The sequence below is a fragment of the Vipera berus genome, assembly GCF_964194415.1.
Source record: "Vipera berus genome assembly, chromosome: 3".
In the NCBI taxonomy this organism is placed as follows: domain Eukaryota; kingdom Metazoa; phylum Chordata; class Lepidosauria; order Squamata; family Viperidae; genus Vipera; species Vipera berus.
Window position 1 is genome coordinate 179,215,792 of NC_138204.1, and position 21,008 is coordinate 179,236,799.

Sequence of the window (21,008 nt, forward strand, 5' to 3'; positions counted from 1 at the left end):
TGTAATGAGTAGAATTTTCAAAGCTTAAGTAAATTCAGGGAAGTTTTTGCATTTCTCTCTCTATGCTTTTCCTTTGAAAATATATATAAAAATAAATTCTATTTTTATTGTTAGTGTTAAATTTCAAACACATGCTGTTTTTGACTGGTATTTTGTATTAACTGTAAGATTAAGGTGATATTTACCACAGTTGTTTGTAATTAAAACAATTGATCTTTCTTTTTATAGATGGAGAATGGAGAAGAAACACAATCAGAAGAATTCTATGTAAAATATAAAAACTTGTAAGCAAGCCCTGACTTCAGCATTCTTTAAATAGTTCCCCAATATGTACAATCACTGTGCTTATCATAAAAGTTACAAATATCTAAAGATTAAGTACAAATCAGTTACTGATAATGTTCTGCCTATGAGTAGCAATACAGAATATTAATTTTAAGTGTTCAGAAGGAGAATATGTGTCCTTAAGGAATATTTCTGCTTTTAATAGATGTATCCATAATGTCTTATTTTATACACTATTTAATGAGGAGTTGAACTGGAATTTTATAACCATGAGACTAGTAATTAGATATCAATGGAACTCCAGACTGAAAATATGTAATAGCTACAATGTTGTTTAGTTCCTGCTGCAGACTATCACTGTAAGGTAAATTTCAGCTACAGTTGCAGTGAAAATGACATTCTACAAATTGACATTTAAATTTGTTGAGTTTAATAGTTCAACTATAAGGCTAGAAGGCGGATCTTAAGGTTTTTCCTGTCCTATAGAGATAACCCATCCTTTCAGTCTTATCTTCTGCTTTCTAGAGGAAAGCAGATTCATCTTAGGAGTTAAGAATAAAAGGTTACAACTAAGAGGGCTGCATGGCCAACTGGGAGAATAACCCAGGAGATGGGGGAAGGAGCTTCAAGGGAAGAGTCCAGTCATACTCCCAGAGCATGAAAGAGGTGAGAAGCAGGACCACTTTCAAGCCTGCCTTCAATGAAGCAGGCTAAAGGCCACCCAGAATTTCCCCCCACTTTAATGGAGCAGACACCGGATTGTGCCAACTGCAGCAACCCTCCCACAGCCTGAGAGGAATACCAAGAGAGTTTTATTAGTTAGCAGGATTGTGTTTTTTCCCATGGGATCAAGGCATGCCTGAAATCCATTTCTCAAGGGTTTAGTCTGGGAAGAGAGTTAATCTTCGGGACATTTTCCCAATGATTCATACCTCCCTAACGAAAACTATTCAGCATTGATTTTCTTTCTGATGATCCTGAATAAATTACTCAAGATACTTAGACTGTAACTGGGCCATAACAAGCAGCCAGTATCTATATGACCAAACTCTGTAGTGTATGCCCACTGCAGCACCCCTTTGCACCGCCTGCTGACCCACCCGTATCTCTCACTGGCTCATCCATGCCACTATGCCTGCACTCTTCAGTGCACAGCCTAAGGTTCTCATTGGCCTGTCCACACTCCTCAGCATCACCTGCAGCCCTTGCTGGCCTGTCTCTTTATACCAGCAATTCTCCTTTCTCTATGGCCACTTTCAATCAGTGCTGACAGGTAGGGAGAAATCTTGCCCATGATCCCTCACATGTAAGTGCCTTGGGGCTTAAAACCTTCTCCCTTTTCTGTTTAACATCTACATGAAAACCTCGGAGTGACATCATCTGCCAGTTTGGGTCAGGTAGATTTAGATTTTTTTTTAGATTTTATTAGATTTATATACCGCCCTTTCCCGAAGGACTCAGGGCGGTTTACAGGGCATTTTAAAATCACATCAATATAAAATACAAAGTTAAAAGAGAATTAAAAGATTAAATTACCGTATATACTTGAGTATAAGCCGAATTTTTCAGCCCACTTTTTGGGCTGAAAAATTCCACTTCGGCTTATACTCCAGTCAACAAAAAAACTTACCGAGGACTTGTGCGCGGCCGAGGCTTTGGTGCTTCCGGGATCGCGCGCACCTCTCCCAAGCCACCGCCGTCCGAGACCTGCCGAAGTTTGGGGAGGTCTCCGTTCCTCCGCGCCCTGCCTGCCTGCTTCTTTCCGCCTCCCCAAACCTCCCCAGGTCTCCGTTCCTCCTGCCGACGTTTGGGGAGGTTTGGGCGCCTCCCCAAACCTCCCCAGGTCTCCGTTCCTCCGCGCAGACCTGCCGACGTTTGGGGAGGTTTGGGCGCCTCCCCAAACCTCCCCAGGTCTCCGTTCCTCCTGCTGACGTTTGGGGAGGTTTGGGCGCCTCCCCAAACCTCCCCAGGTCTCCGTTCCTCCTGCCGACGTTTGGGGAGGTTTGGGCGCCTCCCCAAACCTCCCCAGGTCTCCGTTCCTCCGCACAGACCTGCCGACGTTTGGGGAGGTTTGGGCGCCTCCCCAAACCTCCCCAGGTCTCCGTTCCTCCGCGCAGACCTGCCGACGTTTGGGGAGGTTTGGGCGCCTCCCCAAACCTCCCCAGGTCTCCGTTCCTCCTGCCGATGTTTGGGGAGGTTTGGGCGCCTCCCCAAACCTCCCCAGGTCTCCGTTCCTCCGCGCAGACCTGCCGACGTTTGGGGAGGTTTGGGCGCCTCCCCAAACCTCCCCAAACGTCGGCAGGTCTCCGTTCCTCCTGCCGACGTTTGGGGAGGTTTGGGCGCCTCCCCAAACCTCCCCAGGTCTCCGTTCCTCCGCGCAGACCTGCCGACGTTTGGGGAGGTTTGGGCGCCTCCCCAAACCTCCCCAAACGTCGGCAGGTCTCCGTTCCTCCTGCCGACGTTTGGGGAGGTTTGGGCACCTCCCCAAACCTCCCCAGGTCTCCGTTCCTCCGCGCAGACCTGCCGACGTTTGGGGAGGTTTGGGCGCCTCCCCAAACCTCCCCAGGTCTCCGTTCCTCCGCGCAGACCTGCCGACGTTTGGAGAGGTTTGGGCGCCTCCCCAAACGTCGCGCAGACCTGCCGACGTTTGGGGAGGCGCCCAAACCTCCCCAAACGTCGGCAGGTCTGCGCGGAGGAACGGAGACCTGGGGAGGTTTGGGGAGGTGCCCAAACCTCCCCAAACGTCGGCAGGAGGAACGGAGACCTGGGGAGGTTTGGGGAGGCGCCCAAACCTCCCCAAACGTCGGCAGGAGGAACGGAGACCTGGGGAGGTTTGGGGAGGCGCCCAAACCTCCCCAAACGTCGGCAGGTCTGCACGGAGGAACGGAGACCTGGGGAGGTTTGGGGAGGCGCCCAAACCTCCCCAAACGTCGGCAGGAGGAACGGAGACCTGCCGACGTTTGGGGAGGTTTGGGGAGGCGCCCAAACCTCCCCAAACGTCGGCAGGTCTGCGCGGAGGAACGGAGACCTGGGGAGGTTTGGGGAGGCGCCCAAACCTCCCCAAACGTCGGCAGGAGGAACGGAGACCTGGGGAGGTTTGGGGAGGCGCCCAAACCTCCCCAAACGTCGGCAGGTCTGCGCGGAGGAACGGAGACCTGGGGAGGTTTGGGGAGGCGCCCAAACGTCGGCAGGAGGAACGGAGACCTGCCGACGTTTGGGGAGGTTTGGGGAGGCGCCCAAACCTCCCCAAACGTCGGCAGGTCTGCGCGGAGGAACGGAGACCTGCCGACGTTTGGGGAGGTTTGGGGAGGTGCGCGCGCACCTCCCCAAACCTCCCCAAACTTCGGCAGGTCTCCGGACGGCGGCGGCTTGGGAGAGGTGCGCGCGATCCTGGAAGCACCGAAGCCTCGGCCGCGCGCAAGTCCTCGGTAAGCTCCGGGCGGTCACTTGCTTCGCGTCTCCTGAGGGAAGGGGGGGCGACTGGAGCGGGCGTGTTTCCTCGCCTGCTGGGCGCCGCGATTTGCCCGGGGAACGCGCGGGCCCCGAATGGCAGCGTGGAGCGAGGAAGCGGACAGCCAGGGCTTCCCCGAGAGCCGCGGCCACACAGGGTATTCCTGTGTATTCAGGCTTGCAAAATGGCGGATCGAGCCTCTGCTGGCGGCGGAGGCTTGCAGAACGGCGGATCGGCTTATACTCGAGTCAACAACTTTTCCCAGTTTTTGGGGGTGAAATTGGGGGTCTCGGCTTATACTCGAGTCGGCTTATACTCAAGTATATACGGTATCCCTGAAAATAAAACCCCAGTTAAAATTCTCAGCCTGGGTCAGAGAGCTCAAAGAGCCAAGTCTTCAGGTATCATCAATGTGAAGAAGATACCCAGTTATATATCTCAAACCCTGGTATAAAGATGTAATTAAGTCCTGACCCAAGGCCTGGAGGTTGTACAGGTCTGGATGGGGGCGGTAGAATGAGGCTTGGGTTCAGTCCTGACAAGACACAAAGGGTTGTGTCTGATTGGGCCCCCAAGATTCAGAACTAATCCATTGCTGACTTATAGTTCTCCATTCAAAGTTTGTACACAATATGGGAGGTCATCTTGGATTTCTAGCTCTTGCTCAAAGAGCAGCTATTAGATATGGCCAAGAGTGCCCTTGCATAGATACACCTATGCACCAGTTGAGCCCTTTCCTGGATTAGACAGACATGCCCTAGTCTGAGTAAAGATCTGGTTATTACTTTATAAACTTTTAAGGCATTATGCCTGACTGTCTGAAGGACCACCCAACTCCATTTATCTCTGTCTGCTAGTTCAGTCCAGTAGAATAAGGGCACTTCATATCCTATTACTTAAGTAGTATCATCATATAGGACCCAAAATACACAGCTACTAAGTTGAAATTCCTGCCCTCTGGAAAGATATACATCTAGAGTTTTATGTGGCTCCCACCTGTACATTGTTCAACAAACTGTTTGTTCTCTGGGTCTCCTAGTGTCTTCAACAGTTTCTTCAACAACGTACAGATGGGAGCCACATGGAACTGGATAGATATCATTCCAGAGGGCAGGAACTGTAACATAGTAGCTATGTTTTTTGGTCCTATAAGATGACACTGTTTAAGTAATAGAAAAGAACCACACATAGACATACATACGTGTGTGTGTGTGTGTGTGTGTGTGTGTGTGTGTGCCTAATTGTAATTGTAAATTACAAAAGTTGTTTTGGACATGTATAATCTATTTCAGTGATTAAAAATATTTGTAGAATTCTTTCAGGAAAAGGTACCTATCTTTATAAAATGGATAAGTTTGCCTCCTCACATACAGATTTTGGGCATATTGGGCCATCCAGGGTCATATAGAGCAGAGGTCCCCAACCCCCGGTCCGTGAACCAGTACCAGTTCGCGGCATGCCAGCAACCAGTCTGCACAAACAAGCAAAGCCCCATCTGTGAGATGCAGGCAGCACACAAAACCATGCACCCTCCGGTCCGCGGAAAAACCTCTCTCCACGGAACCGGTCCCTGGTGCCCAAAAAGTTGGGGACCTCATACAGAGTGCTTACAGTGGTACATAAACTCACTGAAAAGTATTGTTAGAATATTAGAAGAGGGAGATGCCTTAAGTCTTGCCTCCTAGCTCAAAGTGGTGGAGTCAGCCCTTTCATATCTTATTGGGTTCATCTTCTGCTAACCAACTGTTCATAGCACTTACTATATTTTAACAGTTTGTATCCAGTTTATTTCTTTATCATTTATAATATATGGCCAAACTTTTATTCTGAGCAATGTAGAACCAAGGTTACATTGGGATGGGTGTTGTGGATAATTGTTAAATCTCCCAACTGCTCATTTATGTTTGTATGTTTCCTTTTAAAAACAGTTGAACTAAACTAGTGTCAGCATGAAGACCAGAATAAAAAGGAAGAAAAATTCCAGAGTCCGTATCTTCCATAACTTTAAACATAAAAGACCAATTCAAATTGTCAAAAGTTTTCTCTGTATTCAGAAAAATCAATGCCATTTGCAGGGAGGCACAATGGCTTAGTGGCTTAATGATGCTGGAGATGGTCTTTGCTCCAGCAGTTTGGATTCTAGCACTGCATGGCTGGGTGAATTCTCGTCACTTGCCTCAGCTTCTGCCCACCTAACAGTTTGAAAGCATGTTCTATGCAAGTAGATTAGTAGATAACACTTCAGAAGGGAGACAACTGGTACTTTATGCAGATGGCCAGAATTCTGTCAGCCCTAAACCTTCCTAATTGTGATGCCCGGTTGTGAGGCAGATTTGATGGAGGGAGAGGGTCTCGGATACTGCTGCAGGAAAGCCGCATCTGAGCTAGCTTGCCCTATTCTGCATTAGCATTATAATTTCCCGGCTAATTTAACATCGTCATACACTGAATAAATAAATAAGTGCCAGTTGCTTCTCATTATGTTGTTGTAGATACTTTATTATATCCAATACAGTTATTATCTCTTAATTTGGGTAAGAACCCATATTGATCATCATGAATAAAAAAATTCTGCACAATATTATTTAATCTATCAGCCAGTATTGATATAAATATTTTACAGTCATTGTTCAACAATGAAATTCAAGAGTAAATCTTAATTTAGATTAAATCTTGTTCTTTTAACAATAAAGCAGTATTAGCTTCTTTCCAAGATTCTGGCATAACAGATCCCTGCAAAATATAATTCAACACGCTTTCAAGTGGTTGCAAATGTTGGCCTTCAAAACACTTTCTGTATGAACTTGGAATCCCATAAAACTCTGGTGTTTTCCCTATTTTAGTTGTTGTAATTATTTTTGAGTTGCCCACAGCCAACTCTAAGAATTCCATATGTGCTGTACAGTCTCAAAAGTTGTGGAAGAAAATATTTAATTGTGCAATATCTGATTTAAATCAACCTCACTTGGAACATTTTTACTCTGTTAAAATGTTTGTCAGATTAGTTTAAATTGTTATTAAGTTAGGTTATTGAACAAGTAACAGCTGAATTAATCACAAAGCTAAGTCATAGCTCAATTCAACATTGTGTTAATCTAAAGCGGGTGTCAAACTGCCAGCCTGCGGCAGTTGCGTCATAGCAAAACCGCGCTAACCCCATTGCCGGCAATAGCAAAAAAAGTCACAATATGTCACGACACGTCACGTTGCAAGTTTGACACTTGAATTGTGTTCTTTTTTTCTTCAATCACAATGATTATTACTGACAATATCCACTTAAGTTGTAAAATATTTTTTTCTTAATATTTAGGGAGATGACATTAATAAAAGAGGAAGCATAGTGTCCTATCTTCTATATTTAATCAAAATGTTCATTGCAATTAATTGCTAAATGATATCATAAAACTGTATAGCTTATGTATTAGTTTTAAGACAATTACTTTAGTTTTAATATTAAGCTGATTAAGTTTGCATTATTAATATTAAGCATTAATATTAAGTTGATAAATAGCGCTATGATTATTTTTCTTCATTCTTTTAGCTCTTACCTCCACTGTCAATGGGCATCTGTGGAAGTACTGGACAAAGACAGGAGAATTCAACAGAAGATTAAAAGATTTAAAGCAAAGCAGGCTCAAAATAAGTTCCTTTCAGAGGTATATTTTTATTATTTTAACTGGATTAATTCTTTAGTGAGGTTCATCAAGTTATCCTTGATGGATAACTCCATCAAGTGAAGATCAATCATTTCTACTCAGTGTACCTGCAATTTCTTTTGAAAACTGTTCGGAATGTAAGCAGGTGCATGATGTGCTAGTGAATAGTGAAACAGGTGCATGATGTGCTAACAAATAGTGAAACAGTAATCAGGACCTCTGGATCTCATATGTCTGTAAATAATTATATGCCTTGAAGAGCTTACATTTAACATATTGTAAAGATGGTCTCCTGTAGGCTCATTTTTAATAATACTTCATATATGCTGGATAAATATTTTTATTAAATATTTTGAAAATAGACTTTTAGGCACTCAGTCTACTGAAGTGGATTGATGTTTAAATTCTCTTGATTTTTTAATAGTCGTAAATCTATTGATTTATTTTGGATTGTACTTCATTATGCTGGCTTCTTATATTCTTATATTGTAAAGAGCCTTGGTGGAGCAGTGGGCTAATGCCTCCTTAAGTAACACCAGCTGCCTGCAATTAGTGCAGGTTCGCATCCCACCAGGCTCAAGGTTGACTCAGCCTTCCATCCTTCCGAGGTAGGTAAAATGAGGACCCAGATTGTTGGGGGCAATTAAGCTGACTTTGTAATAATGCCGCTTGGGGGGTGTATGAAAGCCCTAATAAGCAGGCATATACATAGAATGAAGGCTACTGCTAAGCTTGTAAGCCGCCCTGAGTCTTCGGAGAAGGGCAGGATATAAATGGAATTAAAATTAAAAATTAAATTAAATTAATTGTTGCAGTTCTTAGACTTTATTGTATTGTTTTAAAATTATTGAATGATTCTAAGAAACTAGTTTTATAGATATATGTATAAATATATCTATACGTGGTGGCTCAGTGGGTTAGGACGCTGAGCTTGTCGATCAGAAGGTCGGCAGTTTGGCGGGTCGAATCCCGAGTGCCGCGTAGCAGAGTGAGCGCCTGTTACTCGTCCCAGCTTCTGCCAACCTAGCAGTTCGAAAGCACGTAAAAATGCAAGTAGAAAAATAGGGACCACTCCGGTGGGAAGGTAACAGCGTTCCGTGCGCCTTTGGCGTCTAGTCATGCCAGCCACATGACCACGGAGACATCCTCGGACAAGCGCTGGCTCTGCGGCTTTGAAACGGAGATGAGCACCGGCCCCTAGAGTTGGAAACGACTAGCATGCATGTGCGGGGGAATCTTTACCTTTACCTGTAAATAAATAATTTCCTCCCTTTCCTACAGTGTTATCACATTTTCCAGAGAATTTCTGAATTTCAGTCTAGCCTGTTTCAAGCTAAGTAGAGCTAGCTGAGGCTTAAACTTAAAGAAAAGTTAGCGATCTGAGCAATATTTGTCATACATCTTCATGTCCAATCAAGTAGCAAAGGAATCTGAACAAAAAACATGTTAGTCCTGAATCTTTATTTCATGTAATATTTAAGCAAACTGACTAAATATTGGTTTGTCTATCACTTAGTATAAAGTCTGAGCTGCCCACAAAGTTACTCCTGATAACTACGTTTCAGATTTTGAAACCTCATTTAGTTAGTAGATGGTGAATTTTATGGCTGCCATATCTAGGTGAAATAATGGGGAGATCTAATTTCACTGGCATATGGGTTAACACTGAATATCCCCTCACTTTACAGTGACACTGGGACTGAGTATTTACACTGAAACAGAGGAAGGAACAAAACAGCACACTGATCCAAAAGAACAGGAGGTTCCCCTCTAGGAAATATGGAATTATATAACTACCCAAAAATTAATGCATTTTTGTTCACCTTTCTGTCTTAAAGGCTATAGAAACCTCTAGACATAGAATAGGTTTACTGTGTTGATCTCTAGTAAATATGGTTTGTAGGACTACAAGTCCTGTCTGTTTTCTATACATCTGTAAATCAAACTGGTGGGGAGCTAGAAAATTGTTAGCAACAGCTGGATATCAGCTGCAGGCAATGCTTGAAAACAAAGTTATGACCATAAGCTGCTAAAGATTTTATAAGCAATGTTGATTTATTTGGGTGCTGTTCTCAGTAGTCTGTGGAATTGGTGTCTGGAAGGTGACAAACTGAAGCTTAATCTAGGCAAACCAGTTCTTCTAATTAGGATAAAGTCACATACAACATATCCTACATTCACAGAGTATTCACAAACCATTGCTGGTTCAGAATGCTTCATGCAGTACTTTCTGGAGATTATTTTTCTTACTAAATTATACCAATTTTCTTTCATTTTTTCTTCAGTTTTTTGGTTCAAGAGGCCAATTATTTCCTATTGAACCCTTAATTTGAGATTGCTATGTTTGATAAACTGTGTCCTCTACTATAAACCATCCCATAATGAGCAGAATGTTTTGTTCCCAAGAGACTGGTTTTTCATGATTACATGGAAATCTTTAGAGATTATGGTCATCTTTTAGAGTCTAGACAGTTAATAAAGACATATTATCATATATTTATTTGCTTGCATGCTTATTTATTTACTTAACTTTCTTTCTTATTGGATTTTTGTGCCACCCATTCCTCCAAAAGCAACTCTAAGCAGCTTACAGTCATTCAATAAAAATGCCATATAAAACATTAAAACAATAAATAGAGATCCTAAATTTAAAATTCAGTTAAAATTAAATTAACCAAGATGGAGAGGGAGCAAAGTGAGCAGAGGGAGGAGGTGGTTTGTTATGTAATCCATTAGCCACTTCCAGAATTTCACACCCCGATTAGGGCCTCAATCCAGTTGGCAGAGCCATATCTTCAAGCTCTTTCAGAAGGCCAAATGGGTCTCGCCTTAGGGGCATATATTTTACATATTCATATGTAATAATATTAAACTGCTTCAAGATCATGACTTGATCTTGATAGATATTTATGCTGTCATGATGTTGAAGCAATTTTAAAATTCTTATTTTGTTTTATCCCACCTTTATTATAAATCTCTTTTTAGACCAAAGTAGTACAAAATGTTTTGGATTTTTCAGCATTTTCCTATGTCTGAAAAAGGTGTGAGACTCAGATGTTCCCAACTAGTTTTGTCAAAGTGGGATGTCAGTGACTTCTGCTTATAGATAGCTTCATAAATTCCTCATTTTAATCAGCAGGTGAGAATGAACAAAGTTAATCCACATTAACAGAACTACATAACAGCTTAATTAATCAACACATCGCAGTGAATTAGCTATTTAATTTGTAGAGAAATGTATTGTTTCATCATGAGTTAGGAATTTGAATAATTCCTCAGTCATGATGGAATAATACACCTTTTTCTGTAAATAAGTAGCTAACTTACTGTAATAAGTTGATTAATATTTTTAGAGACAGTCCAATTTAAAACACTTGCTATGCAAAATAGTTTCTCTGGGTAGATTCTCCCCCCCCCCCCAGTTTCATGGTATAATCAATTAAAAAGAAGTTACAACTTGATTAGATTTGGCATGAATCAAGAAAATCTATATGCTCCGTTTTCTTCTGACAACCGTCTGTGATCTGTAGAACATCAGGTTTCATAGTGGAAAGTTAGTGGAAAGGATACTTAGAAGTAACTATTAATGGATGAAGTTAGCTGCTATGTAAGAGATATATCAAGCAATGACTAAATAGTCATCCAAAACTGATTGGCAAGATCTTTGTCTTTAGAATATGCCAATCCAATAATTAAAATAATGTATTGAAAATCCTTGAACCTTTCACTTACCATATTTTTCCGTGTATAAGACGTTATTTTTTCCTGCAAACACCCTGTTCAAAAATCAGGTGGGGCTTCCGGTTATGGACTTTTGGTGCTCCCAGACGCACGAGGGAATCGCTCCTCGTGTCGCCTGGATTTCTTCATCGGGGGGCCCTTGTAAAGGGGTCGAAAGTCACCCTGGAGGGGTGATGAGTGGGGGAGAGGTCTCTCCAGTCGGTGGTAGAAGGGCAGCGGCCCTCCCGTCAACTTGGAGCTACTCTCCGAACCGAAGAAGAAGGATCGGCCACTCCCATGGCCCATCATTTAGCCGTTTCCTGCTGAAGCCAAAAGCACAACAAAGCACTTGAAAGCACTTGAAAACTGGGTGAGAATTGCCTTCTTGTTTTCCTAATTGTCTACTTTCCCTGTCAAAAGCTTCTTGAATTTGCTTCCCCCTGCGAGGAGAGAGGGAAGGGATTTTTTTTCCCCCACCCTCCTCAAGAGCGGCCTTGGTCTACATTGGGAGAGAAAAGAAAAGGCCTTCTACTAAATTATACTGATTTATTGGACTTACTGCCTTTCTAGTTTTGGCCCAAAGTTCCTATATTTACAGAAATGGACTATTCTACCTATTAGTCTAAAAAAGGGGACAAAAAAAGAAATGAAAAGATACTGTCTGAAAAGGATTTGAAGTATTCTGGGGATATCTAGTGAATACTATTGGCAAACAAGCTTCCTTACATTTTGGACTGACCTTGGCATTAACATAAAAACCTGAAACAGTTGGAGTTGAATTTGGCTTAGACTTATGGAGGTGGACTTTTACTGATTTTTGTTTGAAAAATAGCTTCCACCAAGGACTATTTATAATTATTACAAAATGGAGAAAGATCAGCCACAAACCTTGCTTGATTATAACCTCATACTTGAAGCAATCTACAGAGTCACTGAGATGTCTATCTCTAGATTTAATAATTTACATGCCAACCTTAAGTCACAAATTGAAACCCAGACTGCAACTAAAGAATTTATACTTCAGAATATAACAAAATTGGAAGATATTACTATTGAGACAGAGGAATATAAGCAACAACTATCCAAAGAACCGACAACTTTAAAAGTACAAGGAACTATCACTATAGCAAATAACCTTAAGGACCAACAACAAACTATGGGAAAACTTAATACTCAACTTTTGACTCCATCAAAAGAGCCTATAACTTTAGAAGGATACTATGTACAAGATAGTGACGCTAACATAGAGGACGTGGAAGATCAACAAAGACAGTTTTCTGAACGGAAGAAGAATCCAGACCGAACTGAAGATAAAGTTTTTAGAACAAATACAGAGACTAGAACTAACAGGGCAACAACATAATGATTACAAATGGTTTGGTTTTTGTGGATCACTGATGGCTAGATGGCCTCCTTCAATTCAAATAATATGTATTGGAGCGAACGGAGACCTATCTGGCAATTCAAAGGCCTTGGTTTAGAAACCTGATTGGCAAAAAAAGAAACCCAGAGTTAGATTTAAAAAGTGAGTTCTTAGAGAACCATTAAAGGTTATCCTTTTAGTAATCAGTGATCTATCAGGATCTAAAATAGAAAATGTTTGAGATAGAACTAGAATGTGTTTATGTATCTATTAGGCTTATTTTAGACATTATAATTTGTGCACTGACATAATGGAAATTTGGTATATAGATCCCACTTTTGATGTTAAAAGACATTTGATTATTCTATTTAAGAATTAAGAATTAGCTAAAATTTAAAACAGAATCTGGTTGTGTATAAATAGTTGTAGATTGATAAACATAGGCTGTAGTCCTGTCAGTAACGTATGATGTATTAGGATGTGAAACAGACGATGTTTATTAGGTAGAACATAGCTACTCAGCCACTGTGTACATGTTAGATGTTATAGTTTTTGCTGTAATGAAATAAGGGAAATTTGGGTTGTGAATATTATTTGGGATGTTAAAGGCTAAATTTGAATAATATAATTACAATTAAAATTAGGTAAACTTTAATAACAGGACATAGATATATTTAAATGAAATTGAATTGACAAATTTTTCAACTGACCATGCTATTTCTAGAAATTTATTAGTTTAAACTGGTTGTATGAAATGTTAAGGGAAATTGAGAAGGATGTTTTGATAATGTAACCTGAATTATGTACTGAAAACTCTGTTACTGAATCTCTGATTACCCAGTCATCATGATGCTTTCTAAATATGTAGATTTTAACTGAAAAACCAATAAAACTTGTTTTTAAAAAAATCAGGTGTGTCTTATACAAGTGCAGCGTCTTATACACGAAAAAATAATGGTAACTTTCGCAGCCCAGGGCATAGCCTGTGTGGGTTGCCATGCCACCTGGTGCAGGTGTCCAACCCCTGTGGGTTTGTCACTAATGGGAGGGGGGAAGGGGCAAGATTGTTGGCCGCCCAAACTTCCAGATTTGCCGGCTCAGCTGTTCAGTGCTCCACCAAACAGCTGATCAGCACGGAGAAACTCGCATGCCAGAGCATCTTATACAAGGGTGCATAATATAGATGGAAAAATACGATATTTGCCTGTTAGCTTATACAAGGGGTAGGCAACCTTGGCTCTTTTATGACTCGTGGACTTCAACTCCCAGAATTCCTGAGCCAGCATGGCTGAGCTTGGAAACCTCTCCCTTTCCCCTCAGCATGGCTGGCTAAGGAATTCTGGGAGTTGAAGTCCACGAATCATAAAAAGAGCCAAGGTTGCCTACCCCTGGCTTATACCAATAAGCACATGAAAGCCAGTATGGTGTAGTCGTTAAGGCTTCAGACTAGAAACAGTTTAGGCCAGGGGTGTCAAACTGCCAGCCCATGGTTGGTTGTATCAAATGGAGGCCACGCCCACCCCAGCTCTGGCAATGCAAAAAAAGTCACGATACATTGCGACACATGATGTGATGAGTTTGACACCGTGCCTTAGGCACAAACCCAACTGGGTGACCTTGGGCTTGTCACCTTTTCTCAGCCCTAGGAAGAAGGCAATAGCAAAGCACTTCTGAAAAACCTTACCAAGAAAACTGCAGGGACTTGTCCAGGCAGTCTCTGTGAACATTGATTGAACAGGGAAAACCACCACACCACACCCTTCCATATAAGAGGAAAAAGTATGTATTTATAATAGATTTGATTTGTACATGATCATATAGCAGTTCTCATGTATAGTTAAGAACATATCAAAAATAAGATCATTGCGAACATACAGTAGGAAATATTCTCAAGGAATAATGATTTCTGAATATGATTTGAACAGTAATTAGGTGATTTCTGCAGCATTTAGTTTTCATAGTCCCAACTTCTATACTGCAAGCTTCAAACTTCAAGAATGCTAAATACATCATATGCTATAAACTCTTTAAGCTGTTCATTAGTGAATCATAATTTCCCACTTCATTTAAAATATCCCTAAACATTCCTATTCCTAAACATTCTTGCATGATAAAATGTTTTACATCATAATTAAGAGGCTCAGTTAACAAAGTGAAAGAAGTTCAATTCTCACAGAGAAGCTATCATTCTGGATTGTTGCACTTCAGTTAGTTTACCAAACATTTATTTTGTATTACAGTGTAGCTACTGTTTTATTGACTGTTTTTTTCCTTTATCCATGCTTGCTCTTGAATAGATAGATGATGAACTTTTTAATCCAGATTATGTTGAAGTTGACCGAATAATGGATATTTCACATAGCAAAGATGATAATGGAGAGGTGAGTTTATTTATTCATTTTTTAAAAATGCACTTGTTTGCTAGTAAATTAAAATGAATTATGCCATATATTGCTAAAACTATTTTCATTTTCATTTATTGTAGTGGGTGTTTCTGTTACATTTTTGGGTATGTATTAATTTTTAAATTATACTGCAGGTGGTCCTCGTCTTAACAATTGGTTGCTTAACAGCCGTTTGAAGTTACAATGGATCTATGGGGAAGCTACTTACAACCCAGATTTGAAGCTCCGATGGTCACAATCATGTGATTGAACTTCGGGTGCTCAGCAACTGTGTCTCATTGATAGCCGTTTGCAGCATCCTGCAGTCATGTGACCGTAGTTTAAGATAGTTTTGCTCAAAAATTAAAGGTTTTTACTTTCAATTTTTAGCAAAACCAGGCTCTTAGCAAACCATTGGTCCACTTAATGACCACAGAGTTGATTTAATGACATCAGAAAAAGTTGTAAAATTGGGTCACATGACTGACCTATTTTTCAACTGTCACAACTTACAACCATGATGGGCAATCTCTAGTATGGTTGTAAATTTAAAGATTACCTGTACTTGAACATTCATATATTTCATCTGGACAAAACATTTCTACATCAATTTTTATGAATGATACCAATATGTCACAACAATATGTAAAATATGGGAATAGAAAATGAAGAGGAAGATAATTTTGTAATAATGTCAGAATTTTATTTTGTAATACACACGGCATTTGTGTGTCAAGGAATCTTTAAAGTTTGGCTTATGTAGTAATACTATTATATTTGCTTTTTGAATATAACTTATGTTTATTGTTTTCCCTATAAAAGGTTCACATAAAATGAAAATGTAATTAAATACATATAGATTTTGGGCATATTCTGTAAGATAGACCATCTGAGGTACCTTGGTTTAAGAGTTGTTGCTCCATGATACACTCTTTCACCCAGTTAAAGACATGAGAATTTCAGTAATATAAACTAAAAACCCCATAAAATAATTGTGAGAATTAGTAGCAGCAGTGAATGTGTCAGTTTTAATTTTTAATTCAGTAAATATTGAAATGTAACCCATATAAATCAAGTCCTTTTGAGCTACTACATGGTTTTTAAAAGTGGGGAGGATCATGAGAGAAAAAAGTTAGAATGGATTATTTATTTTTAAATCTGTGGGGAAAATAATTTCACTACGTTCAATATTCAGGAAAATCATTATTTTAAAGTATTACATCATCTTATTCATTGTGGGCATTGTAGTTTACTATACATATTCTCCTTGTGCATATTAGCCCATACTACACAGAATTCAGATCTAAGGTTTTTGGCAGGAGACTTGTGTATTCCAGAGTATCTTCTATAGCAGAATTTTGGCTTTGGTTCAAAGAACATTTGTGTTTTCAATGTTCCAGTGATAGTTCTTGGCAGTTCATCTTGGGTGGGTTTTTGTTATTTTTTGTTTTTATTTTGAAATGGATTTTGCAAATGACAACAATCCAAAATTTGTTTATTGGTTTTTCCTCAATTGCAATTTTGCATTTGGTCCTGCAAATATTCACCCTAACACCTATATCACTTTATTACTATAATTTCCCTTTTCTAATCTTGTAGAGCAGGGGTGTCAAACTGCCAGCCCATTGGCAGGATACATCATGCAGAAGCCGTGTCCACCCCATTGCCAGCAATGGCAAAACTGTCCCGATACGTTGCACGACATCACATGACGTCACAAGTTTGACATGTCTGTTGTAGAGAAATGTACTACCTGATAGTGGTGGGCTTCCTGATTTGTTTTCTATAGAAGAAGTGGCCTCACTTAAAATTTGTTGTTGTATAGTCCAGTATCAATTCCTTCATTAATTGGAGCAGATCTCTCTTATCTGTATTTTCCACATCTTTTAGAGGCAACACACTATCCATATTATAAATATCACAGTCTTCTATAATTTCTTCATATGGATTTCACCGGATTTGTTTTACATTGTGCCCAGATAAATCAAGGTAGAAAAGCTTTATTTTCATTTTTGCCTTTAGCGCTTGCATCAGCATATTTCTGGACAACAGTAAATGTAACAAATAAGAAATACACTTCTATAGACTGAGTTTCACTTGCTCTTTTGTATCACATTCACAACCAGCAGTCTTAGTTATAGTTCATCTATTGGAGGCTCCAACCAGTTCTTAGTCAAAATTTCTTGTATTTGTCAGCATGGTTAATATTATTAGTCCTTCTTTCTAGGTGGTTGTCTATAGATTAGTACAGGGGTGTCAAACTGCCGGCCTGCGGGCCAGACGTGACACCAGGAAACCGTGCCCATCCCATTGCCGGCAATGGGGAAAAAGCTCTGATATGTTGTGCGACGTCACATGATGTCACGAGTTTGACATGTCTGGATTAGTAGATGAGCAGTGTAAATCCAGTCTTTCCAAAACATTTGGAATTGGGCTGTGGAGGTGACAGGTGAGCACAGACATGTGCAGCTCCACTTGCGCGAATAGTGGGCGAGTGCATGCATGAAGCTCCATTTGAGCGGTGGATGTGCATGCCTGCCACTCGTGCAAATGGAGCTGTGTGCGTTCGCCTGCTGTTTGCATGGAACCATCCCCTGCCCCCGCTCCACCGATCTGCAAAGCCGGGAAGTTTGATGATCGCTGATGTAGAACATATATTTTTTGCTGGCTTTATATATATTTTTATAACCCTTATAAAACTGATATACATGTATGTGTATATGTATATATGTGTATGTGTATGTGTGTATGTATGTATTATTTTTAAACCTTATTATCTGCCCATGTTGTTTGGTGTGTGGGTGATTATATAAATTGAAATAAATATGAATGCAGATGTTGGTGATCAAGCACTGATATTGCTCATGAAATCATTAGATCATACACTGAGGAAATTATTTGAAATGTAACTTTGTTCAAACTAGAGATAGACCATTTAGGATCTGGTATTTTTAGCTGGTAAAAGATTCCACAGTGTTACTTGTTGGCCACAGATTATTGCTTAAAATGTGCCATATGATAAATGAGTGAATGAACAAATGAACAAACAAACAAATATATCTTGCTTAAAGCAAAAAAGTATCTTCATGATCCAAGAGGCCTGAAAACCTATATTAGGTGCTAGAGGAGGACTGTGGTTTCTTTAAAGTCAATAATACTTAAAATATTTCAACCTCAGTGACAGTAAACTAGCAACATTCAGATCTGGTGGTAAACAAACAGGGAGAAAACCTGACTGAGCAGGTTGGAAATTTTATTCTTCAGCTTCATTGTTCCTCAGGATAATAAATTACTAGACTTGTCTCACTAAATACTTGCATTTTCTTTATGAAAAGGTTTCCTTTGTCTTTGCTTTTATGCTTGATAACAAGGAAATAACAACTGGTCAGTAAATGTTGTTCATTACTCCAGAGACTGTGCTGCAGAAGCCTTGAGTAGTTCAGTTGCCCTTCAAGCATCACACATGGCTTCATTTCCACGAACTCTCACAAGACACTTGGGTCCGAGTTCAAGATTTGCTATGGTTTATTTAGATTGAAGACCAACTAACTATAGGCATGCTAGGCTATGTCTGAAACCAAAATTTTGGTATTTATGGAGGATCATATTGTTCAGGGGAAGATGTATGTTATTAGATGGGATCAAAACATAGGACATTCTTCAAATCAGGTAGATCCATGCAGCAAATCCATAGGAGACCAAGCTGGGATTCCAAGCAGCACTTTTGATTCTCTTAGCACAGTTTGCTCATTCCCCTACAATTTTATGGATAGTTCTTGGTTTTTGTATTCCCTTTTCTATGGATAATAGATACCAATGCTTCAAACACTTGGTGGGGAATACATTATAATCATGGCAAGTGATTAAATAAGGAAGACTCTCATATTTATATAAACTAAATGGAACATCTAAGAATATTCAAGGCACACCAACTTTCAAGTTTCTTCTGATACAAAATAAGGGACTATTAAAAATAGTCCAGATTGAGCACCCTACTCATTCTCCCATTTGGGTGATTTTTTTCAGACTTTCAAATTAGATAGATCAGAGGTCCCCAACCTTTTGGGCATTAGTGACCAGTTACGTGGAGAGAGGTTTTTCTGCGGACTGGAGGGGGTGTGGTTTTGTATGCTTGTTTGTGCGGACTGCTGTCTGGCATATATATATATATATATATATATATATATATATATATATATATATATATATATATATATATATATATATATATATATATATATATATGCAAATTATTCAAATTGCTAATAAAGAATTTGGGAGGCTAAGATGATCATTTCGAACTCATTTATGTTCTCATCAGTTAGTCATACCCTTTATCTGAGATTCGAACCCGGGCTGATTGTATATCAGGGAGTGTTTTAACCTCCTGAGCCACGGGGTTCTTTCTCTCTTATATTAGCTGGAAGGCAAGGCAAATGTATGTTTAAGTATTTGTCAAGGCTTTTTGAATGGACCTTGCTAATTAACTCTTTCATTCCTGTTTTGGCCCGGCTCAGGGCTTATCCACAGGAACTAGTCAACTTATGACAGCTCATTATTTGTGCAAATTATTCAAATTGCTAATAAAGAATTTGGGAGGCTAAGATGATCATTTCGAACTCATTTATGTTCTCATCAGTTAGTCATACCCTTTATCTGAGATTCGAACCCGGGCTGATTGTATATCAGGGAGTGTTTTAACCTCCTGAGCCACGGGGTTCTTTCTCTCTTATATTAGCTGGAAGGCAAGGCAAATGTATGTTTAAGTATTTGTCAAGGCTTTTTGAATGGACCTTGCTAATTAACTCTTTCATTCCTGTTTTGGCCCGGCTCAGGGCTTATCCACAGGAACTAGTCAACTTATGACAGCTCATTATTTGTGCAAATTATTCAAATTGCTAATAAAGAATTTGGGAGGCTAAGATGATCATTTCGAACTCATTTATGTTCTCATCAGTTAGTCATACCCTTTATCTGAGATTCGAACCCGGGCTGATTGTATATCAGGGAGTGTTTTAACCTCCTGAGCCACGGGGTTCTTTCTCTCTTATATTAGCTGGAAGGCAAGGCAAATGTATGTTTAAGTATTTGTCAAGGCTTTTTGAATGGACCTTGCTAATTAACTCTTTCATTCCTGTTTTGGCCCGGCTCAGGGCTTATCCACAGGAACTAGTCAACTTATGACAGCTCATTATTTGTGCAAATTATTCAAATTGCTAATAAAGAATTTGGGAGGCTAAGATGATCATTTCGAACTCATTTATGTTCTCATCAGTTAGTCATACCCTTTATCTGAGATTCGAACCCGGGCTGATTGTATATCAGGGAGTGTTTTAACCTCCTGAGCCACGGGGTTCTTTCTCTCTTATATTAGCTGGAAGGCAAGGCAAATGTATGTTTAAGTATTTGTCAAGGCTTTTTGAATGGACCTTGCTAATTAACTCTTTCATTCCTGTTTTGGTCCGGCTCAGGGCTTATCCACAGGAACTAGTCAACTTATGACAGCTCATTATTTGTGCAAATTATTCAAATTGCTAATAAAGAATTTGGGAGGCTAAGATGATCATTTCGAACTCATTTATGTTCTCATCAGTTAGTCATACCCTTTATCTGAGATTCGAACCCGGGCTGATTGTATATCAGGGAGTGTTTTAACCTCCTGAGCCACGGGGTTCTTTCTCTCTTATATTAGCTGGAAGGCAAGGCAAATGTATGTTTAAGTATTTGTCAAGGCTTTTTGAATGGACCTTGCTAATTAACTCTTTCATTCCTGTTTTGGCCCGGCTCAGGGCTTATCCACAGGAACTAGTCAACTTATGACAGCTCATTATTTGTGCAAATTATTCAAATTGCTAATAAAGAATTTGGGAGGCTAAGATGATCATTTCGAACTCATTTATGTTCTCATCAGTTAGTCATACCCTTTATCTGAGATTCGAACCCGGGCTGATTGTATATCAGGGAGTGTTTTAACCTCCTGAGCCACGGGGTTCTTTCTCTCTTATATTAGCTGGAAGGCAAGGCAAATGTATGTTTAAGTATTTGTCAAGGCTTTTTGAATGGACCTTGCTAATTAACTCTTTCATTCCTGTTTTGGCCCGGCTCAGGGCTTATCCACAGGAACTAGTCAACTTATGACAGCTCATTAT

At 40.1% G+C, this 21,008-nt stretch overlaps 1 protein-coding gene across 1 annotated transcript in view; it reads left to right on the forward strand.

The window, feature by feature from the left end:
* The window catches only part of CHD7 (chromodomain helicase DNA binding protein 7), a 224,030-nt gene that overhangs the window by 145,323 nt on the left and 57,699 nt on the right, over nt 1–21,008 (forward strand). Inside the window, exons 8-11 of the mRNA XM_081324248.1 lie at nt 229–284; nt 7,278–7,392; nt 14,773–14,856; nt 14,961–14,984. Coding sequence (XP_081180374.1) covers nt 229–284; nt 7,278–7,392; nt 14,773–14,856; nt 14,961–14,984 — 279 coding nt within the window. The remainder of the gene's footprint in view (nt 1–228; nt 285–7,277; nt 7,393–14,772; nt 14,857–14,960; nt 14,985–21,008) is intronic.